Below are 14,964 nucleotides of genomic sequence, written 5' to 3' on the forward strand. Positions count from 1 at the left end.
TGGCCTCAAGTTGCACCAGGGGCAGTTGGGGTTGGATGTTGGGAACAATTTCTTCCTGGAAAGGGCTGTTGGGCATTGGAACAGACTGCCCAGGGCAGTGGTGGAGTCACCATCCCTGGAGGGGTTGAACAGACACGGAGATGAGGTTCTCAGGCACATGGGTTAGTGACAGTGTTGGGTTAATATTTGAACTTGACGATCTTGAGGGGCTCTTCCAACCAAAATGATTCTATGAGTCCACCTTTTATCCTTCCACCTTCCTCCCAACCCTCTTCTATTTTACTGTCTCCCTCCGACCTCTGCCATCCATCCACCCATCTTGCCATCCCCCCACCTTCCACCCCTCCATCTCTCCCCCACCCCTCCATTTCCCCCATCCCTCCATTTCTCCCATTCCTCCATCTTCCTCCCATCCCTTTATTTCCCATCCTTTCCCATCCCTCCATCTCCCACCCTTCCATTTCTCCCATCCCTCCACCTTCCCTCCCTCCCAGCTCCGTCTCCCTCCTCCCCCCCTTCCTCTCCCTCCTCCCTCCTCCTCCTCCTCCCCCCGGCGCGCCTCCTCCTCCCCCGCCCGGTACCGCATTGCCGTAGTGCGGGGGGGTCGCTGCATTGCGCTGTCGCCGTCAATAGGTGGGCCCCTCCCGGGGAGATAAAGCCGCCGGAGCCCAAGCTGGCAGCCTCTGCCGCCCCGACCGCCGCTCCGGTAAGAGCTCCGGGACCCCTCCGGGCGGGATGCGGGGGGCAACCGGGCTTTGGACGGGGGGAAACGAGGGGTCCTTCCCCAGGGGGTGCGGGGATTGGGTGAACTCCACCTTGTGCTGTATGGGGTGGGGGGTACCCCCGCGTAGGGAGGGAGAGGATGGGGCTGGGCCATTCCTTCATCCCGCAGGTGCCTCTGCAGGTGGGAAAAAACCCGCTGCTTCCCCCACCCCCAGCCTTTAGCTCCTTAAAGAGGGAAAAAATCAATAAAATAAATCCCCGTTCCCCCAAGTGCCCCTGTATCTCCCACCCTGAGTGCTGAGGGTGCCCCCCGGGCAGAGGGACCTGCTCCTGGCGTTTGGGCATCTCAGCGGAGCTGCAAAATGGCCAAATTCATGTTCAAGGGCAGGGAGGGATGAGGCAGCTGGGACTCTGCTGCCCAGGGAGGCTTTTCATGGGGATATTATTGCCCGCATGACCGGATCGCTATTAGAGCAGCAAACTCCTCCTGACCTCATTTAGTTTTATGGGCAGATTCGCAAAATTGGATTTTATTATACGTCAAATTAAAGCTCCTAATTGTGCCAGGTTTGTGTAGCAGAACCATGGTAACGCTGGGAGATGCCAGAACAGCTCCCCGGATCTATCGATTTGCGTTTTTTGCTTCCTCCCCCCGTTTCATCCAGATTCATGGCACCAAAATATAATAAACCCCCCCACTGCAGGCTCAGCCCGCGCTGCCCAGCTCTCAGCAGCCCCGCTATTTGCAGCCCTGCTCGGGGGGAGCGGGTGAGAGCTATTTTTGTCCGTCCTGTTTTGCGGACACCATGTTGTCACCCAAACTCTATGTAGCTTGGGAGGGCAGCGTGCGGGGACGGGCACCCACAGCTCCTCCCAGGGCACCCACAAGATGGAGGAAGATGCCCTCGGGTTTGGAAAGAGCGAGAAGGTGGCAGGAGCATTCCTGAGCTGGAGAAAGGATTTTTCCGGGGAGGAAGGGCACCTTTGAGGCAGCGATGACGTAGCTCTGGGAACTGGGGGTCTCCAGGAGGGTGAGATGCTGGAAGATGTGGCATCTCGCTGCAACTTGGAGGCTGTACATCGCAGCCAGAAATAGCCCGGCTGGTCTCCTCCAGGGGCGAGCTGGCTCCAGCCCATCTGGCAGAGCTGCCAGCCCAGGCCAGGCACCCCCAGCCGTGATGGGGTCGTGGTCCAGCGGGAAGGTGGGGCGAGGGGAGGGGAAGCATCGCTGATGTGCTGGGAGGGTGCTGTCATGGGGGCTCTTTTGACCCTCCTGCCTCTGTCCTCCCACCTCGCAGCCTCCCCAAAAACGCAGCCGCGTTCCCACAACCCTCCCCAGCACCGCCAGCCCCGTGTAGCCCACCAGCATGGGGAAGGAGAAGACGCACATCAACATCGTCGTCATCGGGCATGTGGACTCTGGGAAATCCACCACTACCGGGCACCTCATCTACAAATGCGGGGGCATTGACAAAAGGACCATTGAGAAATTTGAGAAGGAGGCTGCCGAGGTGAGGAGACCATCCCCCCGCTGTGCCCCCTGCCCCTCACTCCCACCCACAGGGATGCTCCACATTGATGCCCCATGGGCAATATTCCCCTTTGCCTGGTGCTGTCCTTCTCGTTCCTTCTCTTTCTCCCTCTGTCCCCATCTCTTTTTTTCCCCTCTGGATCTTCCCAACTCCTCTGATCTGGGATAATCGGCTGTTTGGGCACTCGCCACCCTGTTCTCCAGAGCTGGGGGGGCTCCCTGCCGAGGGCTTTTAATGAGAGCAGGAGCACAGTGAGGTCTGCAAGATGAGCTTAGGGTTCTGGAAGAGCTACAAACCATGGTGCTTCAGGGCATGAAATTCCCTCTAAATATTGGGCATGAGGAGGAAAACCTGATAATCCCTCAGTGGCTGATACAGGACTCTCTGATTTTCACTCTGAAACATCTATTTCCAGTGCCTGCTGGGGACAAGCATCAGCTGGACCAGTCGTTTGATCCATTTTGTTTAAAAACCCTATTCCTTTTTTTTCGGAAGCATATGGTCTGGTGTGGAGCTTGATTGGTAGCCTTTAATACAGAAAAGCTGGCATTCAGCATGAACATTTAAGTTAAAATCTTTTGTTTAACTCGTATAATGATGGCATTTGTAGCAATTTAATAGTGCATGCATTTAGCAGGCTGTCCCGCACCACCCAATACCTATAATATGGCAAATACAGAGATGAAAGAGCATAAATAGTCTTGGGGAGAAAAATGTGAACTGGAAGCTCTCAGAAATTAACGATGGTAAATTCTAGAGAGGTGGGTGAGCCAGGAGAAGCCTGACTGTGTTATCCATAGGGCAGATCTGGTCTCAGAAGATGGCTTGTCGTCATCGTTACAGGAATCATTAATGCAGATATCCCTCGATTTATATATTTATTTTTCTTTTCCTGGACAACATCCCACATTTCAATGCAAAAAAAAGAAGGATTTATAGAGCTGCCACTCTCTATTAGACATTTTCTGTCTGTCTTAACCCTTTGAATATGCCAATAGCATCCAAGCTAAACCACCCATTTTCCTGCCTCACTGTCAGCCCTTTTTTCCAGCCCTTACACGAAGGGCTCTTTCCCTCGTACAAAACGATCTTTTCCTCCCTGCTTTAAAATGATCGCTGATATCCCTGCATATATTTCCCCAATTTACCTACAGATCGGAGATGGTGCGATTAGGTTATTGTAGATGTGATCGCGGCTGTTTTAATTGAACAGACACTTTCACTGACTTGCCGGAATACGCGGGGACTGGGAGCTGCTATTAATAGCCTATTGACTGAGCTTCCAGACTCCATTTTCTGGTGCAGGGCTGGGGAAGGCTTTTCTTCCATTAGGTGGCATTCGCAGGAAATGGAGGCCTGTGTGCACCCAAAAAACAAAAAAAAACCACCAAAAAACAAACACCAGGGTCTGATATTTTATTTTTAAGAGAAAAGGGCAAGGATTTTTTTTTATTATTATTTTTTTTAAATTATTTTTTTGTTTTTCACTTGAGGGCAAAGGTAACAGTATCTCCTAAAGAAGAGTTGTTCTATTAAAAAAAAAATCAGTGTTTGTGGTCTCCAAATAAAAAGCTGTCCCTCCACTGGGGTTTGATGAAGGAAAATCAGGCTGTTCCTGTCACTGAACAGGGAAGGTATTGTGCAAAGCTCGATAATACCCTGTTTTTTTCAACAACAGCTCTGAGTAACTGAATACACCCCGTGAAAGGAGGGAAACTGTTTGCTAAATAAAGGATCTCATTTGTCTTCAAGCTACGTATGTTGGGGAGGGTTTTCCACACAAAACGACTGTTTTTTTTGTGTGTGTGGATGCGGGTACCCATGATAAGGTGCTGATTGCCACTCAACCCTTGCAGGAGATCCAGGGTCTGCTCTGTGCCTCAGTTTCCCCATCCAAAAATGAAGGAACAGGCTGCTGAGTGAAAAGCTGTGGTATTTGCTGATTGACTCCTGCCTGAGAATTACCCATTACTCACGCCTTGCCCAAAACGCACCGTTCCTTGGTGTATCTCCGCCAGCTCCAGCAAATGATGCCCCTCCCTTGTCCCCCATTTCCATGCTGGAAAGGGTTAAGCTCCCAGCTCTTTGCCTCCTCACTAAGCCTGATGCCAGGAGGATGCTCAGCAGCAGAGATTTGATTCTGGATTTTTTCACCCCCTCAACTGCCCTTACTGCAGGTGCGAGAGCTCCCGGCTGCCCCGTGGGGATGGAGCATCACCCCTGAGACTGGGTGTCCCCTCCCAGGACGGGGGAGCAGCCCCTGGCTTTGGGATTTTGTCCATAATCCTCCAGAGCAAGCTGCAAAGTCATTGCAGCCCTCAGCGGTTACGTAAATGGGCCGACACCTTTAATTCCTTGAGCTGGAGTGAGGGGAGCTCAGGGCAGAGCAGCCCTGGGGCAGGACGGGTTCAGATGTGATGCCACCTTCACCTTCTTGATGCGGAGCATCACTGAAGCACTGGCTGCCTGCAGTCAGGCAGTGCTTCCCTCTGGAGAAGTGATTTATAATGGGCCATAATGAATTTTATGCATTGATGCTCTGAAAGAAGCTGTGGTTGCAGAGAACACCGGGATGGATGGGAGTGAGATATTGCAGCTATGTCCTTGCACAGCAGTTAGAGCCAATTAAATCATCCGCAAATGACCTGAATTCCATTTTCCATCTTAAAAAATGCCCCTTGCATCTGAGGCCAAGATCTGATGATCGATGCACATTAACCCTTTGTTTTGGCTGATCAATGCACACAGCATGGTCACCAAGGGGTGGTCTTCTCCTGCCACATCTGCACATTGGCAGGATCCCAACCCGGACTGGACTCACCACCACCATACTGGGGGGTGAAATCCAGCTGTCCCCAGTGCCTGGACATCAAAGGACACTGACCCAAAGGAGACAGGGGTTCACAAGTGACATCACACTTTTACCAAGGATTCTGCTTTATCACAGGACAGATTTACTGTAGCTGATGTCACCCAGAAGGGTTTTGTGCATTACGATGTTGGCTGAGATTTTGGCCATTTGGCAACAACAGTTGGTCTGGCTGCGGCTCACAGGAGCTTTTTGCGTGAATTCACACACTTTGTGGCAAAAATCAATCACATTTCTATTCTGCTCATAGCAACCATCTTGCATTTCATTTTCTTTTAACCCATCTCCTCCTACACCCCTGTCACTTGTGGGGTCACTCATGCAGTAATGACCTTTCCCACTAACCAGCTGTCTCACCGATTTGGTTAATAGGTTAAAATGCAACACTAAGAAGTTTTCACCATCACTGTAGAGTTCTGTAGCACCGTGATTTCCCAGCAGCCATGCAGGACCATGGCATTTCATGGAGTAGACCTCATGGGTCACTGGCTCCAGCTCTTGCCCATCCAGTCCCACTCACAAATTCATTTCATGGCTCTTCTTCCAGCCTGTCTGCCATCCAATTGAGGAATGTGTTGAGAACAATATCTCCCTTCGTCTATATTTATCAGTAAATAGATCATTGCCGTTGGATTTAGAGAATTTTGCCTTCATTGTTTGCAATGTGACCCTAGATGATCTTGGATGTTCCCTGGAGAGTGGGTTGCCAGCACCAGTGCCATGGCCTTGGATTTCTCACCAGTTCTTTCCTTTGTGTTGGCCAGATGGGGAAGGGGTCCTTCAAATACGCCTGGGTGCTGGACAAGCTGAAGGCCGAGCGTGAGCGTGGCATCACCATTGACATCTCGCTGTGGAAATTCGAGACCACCAAGTACTACATCACCATCATTGATGCACCTGGCCACAGGGACTTCATCAAGAACATGATCACTGGGACCTCCCAGGTGAGGAATGATGGCAGGAGCTGCTGGAGGTGGGAGGCTGAGGCTTCCCAGTGAACCCAGGGTCATGTAGATGCTGTTGGAGTCCTTTTGGAGGTGGGTGGTTGAGACAGAAGACATCAAGTGGCATTGAGCAGGGTCAATGCAAGAGGTTGGATAGCACCAGCAGACCCAGCACACCATGGTCCTGTGTCTCCCTGGGCATCTGGGAGAAAGGGCCTCCTTGGACACATATCGGTGATTTCTCCACCCCATTCTCCCTACTTGGAGGAGGTGGGCATGAATCTGGCCTCTCTGGGAGGTGGATGCTATGACCTACAGGCCTTTGTATGAGGTTATCTCCCATATCATTTTATCCTCAGCCAGCTGAGGTATACAAGAAACTTCCAACAATCCCTTAGACTCCATGGGTCTCCTTCCCTTTTCTCAAAGCAGCTCTCTTTGTCCGATAAACCAGATCACATTGCCATACTCCATGGTCTACCCTTCCAGGGTAGGGCAGTTTCCCCTCACGACTCTACAGGACTTTCCTGCATCACCCTGTGGTTGATGGGTGCTGGATGAGTCTCTCTGGGTGCCCAGCGAGATTCCTGTTGTGATGCCAGCTGGGCTGGACATGGCTTTCCATCAAACCCATGCAGCTTCTGCTGGGGGCTCTGAGTACAGAAGCGAACCAAGGAATACAGTTTGCATGGCTGGAGCCTCATCCGTCACCCAGGGAGGTTATTTGCAAGACTGCAGTAGGGCTTTAGATAAGGCCTAGGCTGTGCAGCCCTGGATGATCAAGGTGAGGTCCTAGTTAGAGTCATGCTACGTGGAGGGACCTATCCTGGTTTCCAACCCACGTCGTAGAACCTTTGCACAGCTGGCAAGTCTGAAATAACAGAGTTAGGTGAGTTTTGAGGTAGATCAGCAGGGCTAAGGGGAGCAGCTGGCAGGGAATCTGTTCAAACCAGACTTATTCGGAGTAGTGTTCGTCTGGGACTGACTCAAAGCTCCCAGGGTTGTCACCAGGAGCAGAGCTCTCTGGGGACAGCAGGAGTTCATTACCTCTCTCCTCCCAGGCTGACTGCGCTGTCCTGATTGTTGCTGCCGGTGTCGGTGAGTTTGAAGCTGGCATCTCCAAGAACGGGCAGACCCGCGAGCACGCCCTGCTGGCTTACACCCTGGGGGTCAAGCAGCTCATCGTGGGCATCAACAAGATGGATTCCACAGAGCCCCCCTACAGTGAGAAACGCTACGATGAGATTGTCAAGGAGGTCAGCGCCTACATCAAGAAGATCGGCTACAACCCAGCCACAGTTCCCTTCGTGCCCATCTCAGGCTGGCACGGGGACAACATGCTGGAGCCCTCTCCCAATGTAAGTGTGTGCTGTGTTAGACTTTTCCCCATATCTTGATTATTCCCATCCGAGCTGAAGCCGATCTCCACGCTCTGAAGGCCATGGGCACATTTCGTGCACCCGTCGCATGTAATGGCCTGTGTTGCCGGCATCGATGTGTTTGTCACGTAGCTCTGATTGCGCTCAGCCAGGATGAATGTGGGCCCGCTGTTTGTGGGCACGCTGGTTGCTGTACTGTGGCCAGACACCCCAGCGGCTAAACATGAGCATCTCCAGATGATATGCGTGGCTTTGCTTCTGGGATGTGATTTGAAGGTTTCACATCGTCAGTTCCATGGTGACATTAGAGCCACCTGCAGCAATCATCACTCTCAGCAGGATGTAATGTGTGGTTTTAGGGCATTGTTTTCTGAGGGAAATAGCACAATCTGGTTACAGGCTTGGATTGATTCCCACCGTGCAGCCAGGCTCCTGTGTGTTTGGGTATCAGGTCCTCTTCCCCATCGGTGCCGTATGCCGCTGTGGTGACGGCACATCCAGCTCCACTGCTGGGACCTCACTTCTTAAGGTAGCCTTTTCTTGAGGAAGTACCAGGTTTCCCATGCCAAAACCATGGTTTCCTAGAACATCCGTTTGGGACTGTTTCTTGTCCAGCTGATTTTTACAATGCTTCTTGGTGTTGTGGATGGTGGAAATACAGAGGAAGGGTGCTCTGAGTGAGTCCTTGCCATTATTTCATATGACAGCAGGGGAGAAAGAAAAGCTTGAAGAAGGACAGGGACTTCTTGGCAGACAAGCTGCCAATAACAGTTATGGGAAATTTGACGTTGAAGGGTGGTTTAGAACTTCACCTGTGGATTACAGGTCAGGGATCTACGATGAGGGAAGCAACATGTGAGTACAGCAGCAATCCAGGGAGGTCAGGGATCACAAGCCTGAGCTTGAGGAGCACTGCAGTGCATGAAATGCAGCTCACAGCCTTGCACGGGAAAGGGGCTGTCTTGGAAGGAAGGAATTTTTGGGGTGCATGGGAGATTCCTGTCCCCTGCAGAGCAGACCTGGGATAAAGGTCAACTGCGGCCAAGCCGAACCCAACCGCATGGTTCCTTGGGGCCTCAGATCAGACAGACTCCAAATGTCAGCAGCTGCTGGGCTGGGAAGATGATCCTGAACAATTCTCCTATTAATAGGTTGTGGAGGGGAGGCACTGAGCAGGATGGGGTTTGCTGGCCCCCTTCCTCTGGTTGGGTGTCAGAGAATGTTTTCAATGTGATGGGCTGCCCGAGAGAAGCCAGGAGCCGAAATAACTCACGGCTCTGCTGTAAGGAGGCAGCTGCCTCCAGAGTGGGTCCCCAGGAGCTGCCTGAGGTGGGGAACTGGGAAGAAAACCTGGCCAGCGGTCTGGATCAGCATGAGGTTTGCTGGAGAGGGTGCAGGGTCCTCCCCATGCTGTGGTCTCCAGGAGGTTGCCGTCCTGCCTTTGCCAGGACACTGGCTTGGGACAGGCTTCTCTTTCCCATCTTGTACCCCATCTAGGAAAGCTGGAGCAGGAAGCTAGTGTAGATATCTCTCCTCTCATTCCTCACCTGAAAAAGCTCTGATTTTTTTCACTCACAGTTTCTGGCAGTGTTTCATTGAAGCACAAGGCAGTCAAGTGACTTGTCTGTCTGTCAAGGGACTTATCAGAAAGCGGGGATTAGAGCCATGACGTCCCAACAGCTCCTGTCACCTCTGGGCAAGGGAGGTGAGGTGGGATGTTGGACTGGAGCCAGCTCTGCATGGAAAACTCCAGCCCATGTCCCCGTTCTATAGCAGCCCAAGGCCAAGTGCAAAAAATTATGGCTGAACTATGCTTGCATCAAAATTTGACATTTGAGAGGCTTTTGGCAAATGGGCTTTTACATGAAGTCAGTTTTCTGTTGCTGCAGCTGGCAGAATTGGGCCACTCAATGTGTTTTGGGAGATTTTTCACTCCATGTGATGCAGCAATGCAAACACACCCGTTCTGTGGTGCAACGGGACGTGGTGGCCCAGGGCTGCAGCCTCAGTGTTGGGGGGTGTGGGGTGTGTGTGTTGGGATGCTCAGGGACCGAGTAAAATCAGAGAAAAGTGACTCCTCTGTAATATGCACATGGGGTGCAAAAGCATTGGAGCTCAGCTGTTATTTAGGGGGGCTTGAGCCTGCAGTTTAGCCTGGCTGGCTGCAGGCTTTGATCAGATCCTGCTTTTGCTATAGGAGTGATGGAAGAGAAATTGTTCTTTAGGAAACAGATTTGGGGAATACATAAGAGTGCTGGTGGGTGGCCTTAGGAGGCAGCAAAAGCCATGGTTTGTGGATGCTTCTCAACTTGGGGGCACGTCGAGGTTTCACAGAGTGGATTTGCTCCCAGAAAGTGTCAAAGTGCGTCTTCATCTGATTCCTGGGATGTCAGAACTTTTCTGGATAAAGCATCAAAAGGAAAAAGGAGAGCTCTGAGAGCCAGGTGACACAGGGCAGAGGTTGCCATGTCTCCAGTCCCCAAGCTGTACAAGGGCAGAGGGATGGGAGCTGTGGGGACATGAAGGTCTGAGTCACCCTGTGCATCACATGTGGCTCCATCACTGACTGGATGGATTTATCATTTCAAAGAGCTGTTAGCCCAGCTCTGGCACTGGCTGCATGGTCTGGAACGATCCCTCGGCAAAAGTGTCCCCAGGCTTCTCCTGCCACTCTCACCAAGGAGGGCAGTTGGTGTCAGACATGACCGTCCAAGGGATGCTGATGGGGATGTGTTCGATGCAGGCTGAATTTCATGGATGGACCCAGCTCTTCCCACCTCCTTCCCAAAAGTGGAGCAGACTGCAGTATGGGAAACCAGCCTTGGTACAGCCATGTCCTTCAGGGATGGTGTGAAACTGGGGACACTTTGGGGGTCCCGTTTCACCTCCAGCCCCATGCCGGATACACTGTGCCTCTGGTGTTGGAACCTAAGGGAAAAGCCACATCCATAGTGTGTGTGATGGAGCTGGGGCATTTTACAGATGAGTGGGAAAATATTGTCTAAACCTCTCTGTGTGAAAGTGGAGTGATCTTGCAGACTCTGATCTCTGTTGTATCAGGGTTGTTTCAAACTCAGGACTGAATTTTTCTCATCAGCAAGCCCTACAGCTTCCAGATGTGCAGCATCACCCTGAGAAAGCACTGTGATTGCTTGCATCAAACCCTGGCCTCTGCTGAGCACATTTCCCCACCTCTCTGCCTCTTCTCTCACCAGTTTTAGCTTCAAGGGGGCAGGAGCAGAGAGCATCTGTGAAAAATGATCCTGCCCCTCAGCAGCCCTAGTGCAAGCGCCAGGTTTCCACCATCCTCCCAAGCCAGGGTTTAAAAACCAAATGCTGGAGGGGTGATACCAGGAGGGAGCAGGGAGAAGGGTCTGCCTGGGGCTCACCTTGAAGAAGCTCAGTTCTCAGGAGTGAAGGTGGAGTGGTTTGTAGCTGGGACTTAGCTGGAGACCTTGTGGTTCCTGTACTGGAGAAACCTTTGCTGGAGGGCAAGATCCTGGCACCTGGTGCAGCACCCATGGTTTGGTGTTGGAAATGGGGGCTGTGAGTTTGCTGGTTTTAACCACTTCCATCCTTTTTCTCCTGTTAATGAATGTTTTGCATGTTTCTAGGACAGAGGGGGGAGATTGAGCAAGGGGGTGCAGATAAGCATGCAGGGATGGTGAAGCGGAAAGAGCTCCTCATTCCCGAGGTAAATCCAAGACATGGCTGGACCGACTCCATGAAGACTGTCGTGGTGGGACATCTGTGGGGGATCACCTCTGGATGCTGAGGTCAGGTGCAATCAGTGAATGCTGCCGCTGTTCTCTTTCCAGATGCCTTGGTTCAAAGGCTGGAAGGTGGAGCGCAAGGAAGGCAATGCCAGTGGGGTGTCCCTCTTGGAGGCCCTGGACACCATCCTGCCCCCGACCCGCCCCACAGATAAACCCCTGCGCCTGCCTCTCCAGGACGTCTACAAGATTGGAGGTGAGCAAAAACCTTGCCACTGTCCCTCCTCCTGCTGCTTTAACCAGAGCCTTAATTCTCTGGGGATTTGGAAATGACATTTCCAGGCATTGGGGAGCTGAAGAGATTGAACTGTGAAAACGTGAGATAACATTGGGGAGAAGTGTTAGCTCCAGGGCAAAGATTCCATTGCCATACCCAAAGGCGCCTGAGGACTGGAGAGGAGCAACAGGTTTGTGAGCTCTTCCCAAGGAACTGGTGATGCCAAAACGGCTGCAGATTTGGGTGTCCCAGAGGTCACAGCCGGCAGGGCAAGTTGGAGGCAGCAAAAACATGGCACTGATGAGGGAGGGACAAGGCTAGCGGAAAGAGCCACCCATGAGGCTGGCGTGTGCCAGCTTGGCCATGGTCTGCCTATGCTTCCCAAATGTTGGTGTCCATCACCAGCACCTCCATCTGCGAAGCTGGGCCGCAGCGCCAGCCATGTAGGGAATGTTTCGACTGGCGCATCTCCTGTCCCCTCTGTGATGGGGACACTTTTCTGAGCTATAAATACCCCTGAGCTCTCTAACCTGCTGGCAGCAGCGGGCAGCCCTGCTGATTCCCCGGCTGCTGGATCCGGCAGGTGCAGGCGTTTCCAGCCCTTTTCCACAATTTCCCAAGTACACGTGTGCTGTAGACACCAGGCAGGGATTGAACGTCGGTTTTATTATAGCAGGCTTTTGAATGCAGTCTTATGTTTGCAATGAAGATTAAAGACAGCGAGCAGGTCTGTGTCCTCCCCTAGCTCAGCTGGTGGAAAGGCAGATATGGTTTTACCATTAGGCCGGTCCTTAGAGAGCAGAGGCAACATGGGAAGCGGGGAGGTGGAGAAGCAGACAGGTCTACCCAACCTCCCCAACATCTTTTCAAGGTTGTTTCGCTTAATGATTATTCACCTCACTCCAAAGGTGAGTTTTGCCAAAGTCTCTTGATGACATGGGGTGTAAAAGGTCCCCTTCATTTAATTAGCTACCCTCATTCACTGGCAGAACTGGGCCTTATCCCATGGTGCTGGTGTGTCCATCAGGGATGTGGAGCATGTTCTGCACACACTATGGTGTGCCCGGTGCCCATGCAGGAGATGCCACAGCTCCTACAAAGGAAGAGCTTTCAGGGCACATGGATTGCTCAGGGCCTTCTGATTATGACGTTACTCCTTTTTTATAAAGCATTGGATAGAAAGGGTGGATTCATGGTATTTTTCAAAATGTTAATGTTGATTTTGCAGCTAAAAACTGGTTTTTTTGGGGGGGAAAGAAGTAAGCATGGTCTTTGTTACAAACCACTGGAGATATCTTGCTTTTGCTGCAGCCAGGTTCTGGCTACAGGTTACATTTTGCTCTGGTCTGTCCTCGTTTCTACAGGGATTGGTACAGTCCCTGTGGGCCGGGTGGAGACTGGCATCCTGCGACCTGGCATGGTGGTCACCTTTGCACCTGTGAACATCACCACCGAGGTGAAGTCCGTGGAGATGCACCACGAGGCCCTGAGCGAGGCTCTGCCTGGGGACAACGTTGGCTTCAACGTGAAGAATGTCTCCGTCAAGGACATCCGCCGTGGGAACGTCTGCGGGGACAGCAAGTCAGACCCACCGCAGGAAGCAGCGCAGTTCACATCTCAGGTGAGCAAAGCTGCTGGTGCCACCACGCATGGTTTGTCACCATCCTCTGGCTCCCAGCCTTGCCCTGACACCACTCTGTTCCCCAGGTGATCATCCTGAACCACCCTGGCCAGATCAGCGCTGGCTACTCGCCTGTCATCGACTGCCACACCGCACACATCGCCTGCAAGTTCGCTGAGCTGAAGGAGAAGATTGACCGACGGTCCGGCAAGAAGCTGGAGGACAACCCCAAGTCCCTGAAATCAGGCGATGCGGCCATTGTGGAGATGATCCCCGGCAAGCCAATGTGTGTGGAGAGCTTCTCCCAGTACCCACCCCTTGGTAAGGGAACGGCTGTTTTGTGGTCTCCCAAAGAGGAGTATAGAGACTCTGTAGGTGTAGAACTCACACCAGATGTGCTGAGCCTCTCCCAGTTAAACTGGGAAGAGAGCTGAGCACCTTTTGTTGCTCCCAAACATGTTGAGGTTGCAGAATCTGACACATGAACTGTGTCAGGGCCTGGGGGGTGGGACAGGTTCTCTGCTGAGCTGGGTGACTGTTCTCAAAGGCAGGGCTGGATTTTCCCTCTGGGATCAAGAAGATCTTTCCTTCCAGGTTACTAAACCCTGACAGTTTCTGGATGCAGAAACATTTCTCAGCATCCCCATCTCTGCCCTGAAACAGAGCTGATCAGGAGAAGAAGCAAGTTTGCTCGGTAGAGGTCACCTTGTAAAGCAGGGAAGTGCCATGCTTTCCGTGGATGGTGTTGCATGTCTGGAAGCTTTAGCAACACCAGGAGCTTGCAGAGCAGATGTAATTTAAGTTTAACAAATAGTCATTTAAACAGAGGAGCAGCAGGGCTAGCTTGGCAGCCAGAGCAAGGGTTGAAGGCTCAGGGCTCATTCCTGCAGTAACCTGTTCCAAGGGCAGGAGTGACAAATGGCACCATGAGAGGTGGGTGTAGATCCCACCATCACTCATACAGAAGATCTCAGCCTTAGCGGGGACCAAGTGGCCGCGTTTCGCTCATGTCCCCCCTCTCTCCACCCCTCAGGCCGCTTCGCTGTCCGTGACATGCGGCAGACCGTGGCCGTGGGCGTCATCAAGAATGTGGAGAAGAAAAGTGGTGGGGCCGGGAAAGTCACCAAGTCTGCCCAGAAGGCCCAGAAGGCTGGCAAATGAATCGTGGACTCCCAGTGCATCGCGCAGAAACCATCCCTGACACCAGGACGCTGCCACCGTCTCCCCCGGGCGCATGTGTGCACATCAGCTTGTAAGAGTTTATATGTCAACGACTGGATGCTCACCATTAAGGTCCAGTGGAAATTCTTTAAAAGGAAAAGCATGTTCCAGCGTTTGTGAGGCTTCATGTTAATTTTACCAATAAAACTGGTACAACATCCACAGTGGAAAAAAAAAATAACAAACAAACAAAATACCCCAAAAAACAAACTAAACCAACCAACCCAAAAGGTGCGGAGCTTTGTGTGTGTGTCTGTCATTGAGAAGGGCTGGTTTTGGTGGGTTTCCTGTAGTCCCACTTAGAGCAGATGGTGGAGACAGGCACAGAGGAGGCTGGCATGGAAATCTGGAGGGTTTGGCACCTGTATTCAGGGTGTCACTCAGTGCCCAGCTCTTGCCCCTTGACTGATGCAGATGTCCAGTCTGATTCCCCCAGCCAGGGGCTGCTCTTACAGCAGCCTGGGTTTTGATACTATCCTTAACCTGCCCAACCTTCTAATATCAACTATCAGGGCCGTTAATATATTCTTTTTCCATGCAACATAAGATTAAGTTAAATCTCTAAATTTATGCCATTTGAAGAGAGAAAATAGCATTCCCCATGCCTCCTGCAAGGGCTAGCAGCATTACTTGTATTCTTTATAATACCCCATCATTTTGGGAAAAGCATCCAAAGCTGCCTTCT

The 14,964-nt window shown here is 51.9% G+C and overlaps 1 protein-coding gene across 1 annotated transcript; it reads left to right on the plus strand.

Moving 5' to 3' along the window:
* The first annotated feature begins 558 nt into the window (after positions 1 to 558).
* On the plus strand, positions 559 to 14,439 carry EEF1A2 (eukaryotic translation elongation factor 1 alpha 2). The gene is made up of 8 exons (XM_065850028.2): positions 559 to 706; positions 2,022 to 2,234; positions 5,889 to 6,068; positions 7,130 to 7,426; positions 11,266 to 11,416; positions 12,802 to 13,058; positions 13,145 to 13,379; positions 14,092 to 14,439. The coding sequence occupies exons 2-8, from the start codon at positions 2,091 to 2,093 to the stop codon at positions 14,217 to 14,219; spliced, it is 1,392 nt and encodes a 463-aa protein (XP_065706100.1). The 5' UTR covers positions 559 to 706; positions 2,022 to 2,090; the 3' UTR covers positions 14,220 to 14,439.
* The last annotated feature ends 525 nt before the right edge of the window (positions 14,440 to 14,964 follow it).

The sequence above is a fragment of the Patagioenas fasciata genome, chromosome 16 (genome assembly GCF_037038585.1).
Source record: "Patagioenas fasciata isolate bPatFas1 chromosome 16, bPatFas1.hap1, whole genome shotgun sequence".
NCBI classification, from domain to species: Eukaryota; Metazoa; Chordata; class Aves; order Columbiformes; family Columbidae; genus Patagioenas; species Patagioenas fasciata.

Excerpts from the sequence above, each read along its gene's own strand:
- EEF1A2 (XM_065850028.2), top strand. The coding sequence starts at position 2,091 with ATGGGGAAGGAGAAGACGCACATCAACATCGTCGTCATCGGGCATGTG. Across the intron at positions 2,235-5,888 it reads TTGAGAAGGAGGCTGCCGAG|ATGGGGAAGGGGTCCTTCAA; the intron begins GTGAGGAGACCA and ends TGTGTTGGCCAG. Across the intron at positions 7,427-11,265 it reads TGCTGGAGCCCTCTCCCAAT|ATGCCTTGGTTCAAAGGCTG; the intron begins GTAAGTGTGTGC and ends TTCTCTTTCCAG.